This window comes from Ambystoma mexicanum, chromosome 3p, assembly GCF_040938575.1.
Source record: "Ambystoma mexicanum isolate Mex_15411 chromosome 3p, UKY_AmexF1_1, whole genome shotgun sequence".
NCBI classification, from domain to species: domain Eukaryota; kingdom Metazoa; phylum Chordata; class Amphibia; order Caudata; family Ambystomatidae; genus Ambystoma; species Ambystoma mexicanum.
This window is the reverse complement of record NC_090925.1, coordinates 271,724,673-271,730,672: the sequence shown is the minus strand read 5'-3', so window position 1 is coordinate 271,730,672 and position 6,000 is coordinate 271,724,673. Positions and strand designations below refer to the sequence as shown.

At 53.7% G+C, this 6,000-nt stretch overlaps 1 protein-coding gene across 1 annotated transcript in view; it reads left to right on the top strand.

The window, feature by feature from the left end:
• Positions 1 to 767: 767 nt before the first annotated feature.
• Positions 768 to 6,000, top strand: part of NTSR1 (neurotensin receptor 1) — a 1,583,963-nt gene continuing 1,578,730 nt past the window's right edge. The window contains exon 1 of the mRNA XM_069650778.1: positions 768 to 2,477. Within this exon, the coding sequence (XP_069506879.1) occupies positions 1,413 to 2,477 (1,065 nt within the window). The 5' untranslated portion in view covers positions 768 to 1,412. The remainder of the gene's footprint in view (positions 2,478 to 6,000) is intronic.

Sequence of the window (6,000 nt, the reverse complement as noted above, 5' to 3'; positions counted from 1 at the left end):
CTCCTGTAAACCCATACCCACCCTTGCCTCCCCATCCACAGCCATATCGATCCACTCACACCAAGCACCTGAAACACAAACGCCTGCCTCATAATATCCAGACCTAAATCACCTGCGACCAGGCGGCACCCTACACCTGCACATGCCCCTCGACCAACCCGCATCCTCCCCGTACACCGAAGAACGCGCAGTAGTACACGCCGCCACCCGTACCCAATAACTGCCAGCCCGCATAGCCACGCGAGTCCCACGCACCGCTTAATGCCGCCGCCTCATACCAACACTCACGGCACCACCCCACACTCTCATGCCTGTTGCACATCTCGCATTCATGACGACCACCACCCAAAACAGGTCTCCTAAACATAAACACGCTACGCCCCCTATTAAAATGCCAGACAGACACCACACATCACACCGGGCCCTACCTTCGTTCACACCTTGCAGCGTGGCAGCTCTTTACTGCTGTTCTCGCACGAGCTCAGCGCCTCCTCTAGCACATTCACCACGAAGGTGCACGCCACAGCCGCACACTGCGTGGACTCGCACCACAGTACACCAAGGCACGCGCCGTGTGCTTACACCGAGCACACACACTCTCCGTGCGCCCGCTCTGCAAACCTATATCAAGTCAACCACCCCGAACACAGGCACTACACGACACCCCTTTGTTCTCACATTTACACGATTGCCCCCCATAAACATATCCCTCTCACACACCGCACGCCCCGGTCTCCCTCCCAACAGGAGCACCGACCTGCTGTTGTGCCATTGGAGGGTCTCATGGTCTCCACCGGAGCAGAGCGCCGAGAGGGGCAGAGTGCGGTGCGAGGCACACGCAGACAGTAGGAGGGGTTGTGAGTAGCCGCTGAGATCTGCGCATCTCCACTCCTGGGGGCGGGCAGCAGGCGAGGGAGGAGGGGGCTCTCCCATTGATAACGGGAGCTGTGGATCCTTGGAGTGCGTTGCTGCTGGGTGGGACCCAGACGGCTGCGAGCGCGAGCTCCGGCTTCTTTAAGGCGGTTTCGACCACATTCGACGGACAGCCCTCGGCCCCCTCCCCCCGCGCTACCCCCCAGCCCTCTTTTCCTCAGTGCATTAAAGAGAGCCACGTTTCGGCGAGCAGAGCTTCAGCGCAGGGGGGGCACGTTTGGTACTGAAAGTGCCTCTGGTCATTTAGGGATCATGTCCTGGCAAGGCTTCGGACAGGAGGAGCTACTCATAGCACGTTGGCACCATTAGCAGTGCAAGTTCGATTCGTGGGCACCGAGAGGGCACCATCTGGCATTATAAGGACACATGGACGTGTTGGGGCGACTTGCACAGCGGGGACCACTGGCTGCCCCCGAGGGGGCCCCGGAAGACCCCCAGGGGTCACTGCTTATCCCAGGTCAGTGAAGACCCGTGAGCTTATGCCACCTGTCAAAGTGAACGAGCGTTCTGTGGCACCGGGAGCAGACAGGTGCCTGGCATCGGGAGTGGACGTCCCCTGGTCGCGGGCAACGCGAAACCTCGGCACGTCCCCTGCAGCCGTGAGTGCGGGTTTCCGGTCTTCGTGCGTCAACCTTTCCAGCCACCGGGCACTAAGACAAGTATATCACCTGGCATCTGTAAGTGCATCACTGGCTGGCATCAGAAACAGGATCTCATTTTACAGTAGAGGGGCGGGTGCCCAATGCAACCTCATTAAAAGGCCATTCATTGAAATCAAAGGGCACAGAGACAAATACACTGCCCAGACCTTACAATTGAGTGGCCTGATGGCAACTCAGGCCCGTTTCCAAGCTGTGGACATTGCAATGAATGCCTCCTCGCTCAGTCCCACTGTGCTGGCATGGGGTACTTTCCTGGATGGAGAGCCCCCCATGAATGCCTCCAACCAGAGCGGGGACCCCTTGAGCCGGCCCAGCCATGCGGAAGATGACCTGGAGGTGAACACAGACATTTACTCCAAGGTGCTGGTGACCATTATCTACCTTGGCCTGTTCATAGTGGGCACAACGGGCAACACCATCACCGCCTACACTCTGGCCCGGAAGCGGTCCCTACAGAACCTGCAGAGCACCGTGCACTACCATCTGGGCAGTTTGGCACTGTCTGACCTGCTCATCCTCATCCTGGGCATGCCGGTGGAGCTCTACAACTTCATCTGGGTGCACCACCCCTGGGCCTTTGGCAATGCCGCCTGCAAGGGCTACTACTTTCTGCGGGATGCCTGCACCTACGCCACAGCGCTGAACATTGCCAGCCTCAGCGTGGAGCGCTACATGGCCATCTGCCACCCCTTCAAGGCCAAGAGCATCATGTCCCGCAGCCGCACCAAGAAGCTCATCACCTTCATTTGGGTGGCCTCCCTGCTGCTGGCACTGCCCATGGTCTTCATCATGGGGGAGGTCTACGGCTCGGCAGACAGGGACCCTGACAGCCTCATCTGCACCAACATTGTCAAGACCTCCACATTCAAGACCGTCATCCAGGTGAGTGCATGGGCCAGGTCCCACTGGGCCATGGTAGGCTGGAGCCACGTGAAAGCCAGTCACTCTGGGTCATGGCCACCATTGGCCATGAAGTCACAGGTGCACCAGTGATGATGACTCTAGGTCCAGAATATCCAATGTACTGGAGTCACAGGCAAGCCTACAGTGGTCCAGGTGAGTGCATGGACCAGGTCCCACTGGGCCATGGTAGACTGGAGCCAAAGGAAAGCCAGTCACTCTGGGTCATGGCCACCATTGGCCATTAAGTCAGAGGTGCACCAGTGATGCTGACTCTAGGTCCAGACTATCCAATGCACTGAAGTCACAGGCAAGCCTGCGGTGGTCCAGGTGAGTGCATGGACCGGGTCCCACTGGGCCATGGTAGACTGGAGCCACAGGAAAGCCAGTCACTCTGGGTCATGGTCACCATTGGCCATGGTCGCTTGAAGGCACCGGTCAACCACTGATGCTGGTTCTAGGACCACACTGTGGAGTCAGAGGCAATCCTGCAATGTTAAAGCTAGGGCAGGATCAGATGGTAATCAACCTTGGTGCCCCGAACACAAGCTGTGCCAGGGTAAATCAAGACTGCATGAGCCCTCCTGGGCCTAAGCCAGCACCAGTAGGAATCATGTGTAAACTGACCCTGCTATGCCAAGGCTGCTGGGCAAAACTCAGCACAAGCAGGAGAGGGAGACGATGCGAGAAAGGTCAGGCTCTGCCGGGTATTGGGGGCAAATGACAGATTCTGCTTTTAATTTGTAGCACTGTTATCCTCATGTGCTTGGAGGCATGAGTAGTGATAATGCAGCCAAACTGAAAGGCAGTTGCCACACCTGATAACTATTGAATGGGCACTGATTATGAGCGTGTTATTCCTCATTCTGAAGTTCCATGGGACTTCATTCGGGAATGGAGGTATTACTGAGTGCCATAGTCGCGCAGGCCACATTGCTGCCAATTTTGTGGCAATAATACCGCTATGGCCATGCAGGCTCTTTGCTTGCTTTTGGGTTCAAACACTCATAATTAGACAATTCGGCAACACAGGAAGCATTTGGCAATGTCAACCTCTTAAGCATTGTGAGAGATATGGGAGGGACCCTCTTTTTTTTATAAGGGGGCCTGACTCTAGAGGGTTAGAAAGTACAATGAAAAAGAGGGGTAGAGTCAAAGGCTACCCTAGTCATGGGCGTGACAGGAGGTCACCAAATATTTGCAGCAGAGCTAGCTGGCTGCTAGCTCAAAAAAGAGATCACCGTGAGATACAGGAATGTCAAAAAAGGGAAAGGTTTTATTTAAACTAACACAAAGACATATTTACATAAATTAACATGTGCCGTAGCATGAGAAATATGCATAATGAAGTACATCGTAGTCTGCGTATTGGTGAGTTAGTAAGCAAAGTGACAGTTCATTTCATGTATTGCTTAAAAATGGCAATTCGTTAACAGTGTCAGTATTTGGTGACCTCCTGTCACGCCCATGACTAAGGTAGCCTTTGACTCTACCCCTCTTGTTCATTGTACCCTCTTAAGCATTGCCACCAAACTCGTAATGAGGTCCATATGATCAGTATATCCTAATAGGATGTGGGGAGCAGGGGAGGGTCGGCAATGCCAGGGTCTGGGATCACTTCCTGCACTGCCCTAAGCTGATGGTTTGGGGTTGTGATGAAAGGGTCACCCAAGGGATCTGGGATGGGTCTTGAATGAGTGGATCACAGGTTACAGGCTTGGATGAGCTGCAAGAAACCGCTCCAGGTTGGGCTCTTTGATGACAGCTTCAGGGAAGGGTGGTGTGTGGGGTCTTGTCAGTGGGGACCTCTTGGGGGTGAGGGGCGATGCTTGGATCTTGGCCGGCATGATCTCAGGAGATCAGAGGATGGATCTGGAAAGTCAGGGTTTGGAAGGATCAGCTGTTTGCCTTCTGCAGGATGTGCTCATCCTTCCGCCAGATGATAAAACAGGGTGTGTGTTTGTCTCAGTTATATGTCATCATGTGTAAAGTGCGCACCAGCCACGGGGCAGGGCATTGCACGGTGTATGAAATGAAAACAAGCTAGCATGTGGGCACCTTTCCCACGAGCTCCAGAGCAGAAAAGCAAGAGAACGAGGTCGAACGTTTACAGGCTTTGCATCACTGGAGACACCCATGGCTCCACTTTAGAGACTTAAGACTCCAGAGCTTTCTTAGACAGCAGAAGATTGGTTTGTTTCCTGAGTCCTGGCGCAGGAGATCAGACCTGGAGAGACCTTTGCATTCTAGAAGTTATCCAATGTCAGCCTTTGGCTGCGAGAGAGTCGTGGCGTGCATGCAAGTGATTGATGTTCGTCTCACGATTTAGCACCATGCATTAACGGGGTGTTTAACATTGTAGCCACGTGAGCCCAGGGGTGCCGTCTTGCTTCTGTGTGCAACGCTTCCGGTCCTAAATCCTGATTCATGGAACTTTTAAGCGGTGCAAATTGGCTTTGCACTGTCAACAAACACCCTGAATCACAGAGCGGTGCAAAGTTATTTTGTGCAGTGCAAAGTCACTCTGCACTGCCAACAAACACCCTGAACCACAGAGCGGTGCAAAGTTATTTTGTGCAGTGCAAAGTCACTCTGCACTGCCAACAAACACCCTGAACCACAGAGCGGTGCAAAGTTCTTTTTTCAGTGCAAACTGACTTTGCACTGCCAACAAACACCCTGAATTACAGAGCAGTGTCACTCTGCACTGCCAACAAACACCCTGAACCACAGAGTGTTGCAAAGTGTCTTTTTTTTGTTTGCTGTGCATAGTCACTTTGAATCAGACCTCACATGTTTTATTCAACAATAAAATAAACTTAACCGCCAGTGCTCGGTTGACCACCATCAATGTTCGCGCTCCGCTGCAGTGCAGCGGCTTGGAGCCGAAGGGGCCCTACGATTTCTAGCCAGATCCACTTGACAACAGGTGTGATCTTGGGCGCGTGCATCTTCCGCCCATGTCTCAGTCAAGTGCACGCGACCACTGTAAGATACTTCGTTTCTTGGGGATTTGTGGAGGGGCTCATGAATGATCGCCAATCGCTGCAAGTGTGGCCACACATACTTACACACAAATATGGCTTTCTTAATGCACTTTTGTAGCAGGACAACTTTGGACCGGGCGCTATTACTCTGCATAGTTGCAGAGCAACGTGTTGTCGTATCCTTCCTCCCTCCCCAAACCCCCACACACTTTCCCACCACTCTTCTTTTTTGCTCTGAGTGCTTTGAAGCAGCCTGGCAGCAGTGGAACGCGCTACGCGAACAACCAGCATGACATGATGTTATGCTGTCTCCTTCGCACTCCCTCAGCCTCACTTCGCCTAATTTCCGTGCGACCCCTTCTCCTGCTTCCAGAGCTTTGACGCCTCCTCACAGCAGTGCAAAGCGCTAAACAGCAAACCTACGTTGTGCCCGGTGCCTCCGGTGTAGCAGTGCCACGAGCTTTGTGCAGCACGGCACTCCTGTGCAGGATCGTGCATCGTGTTAATCGTGTACCTGT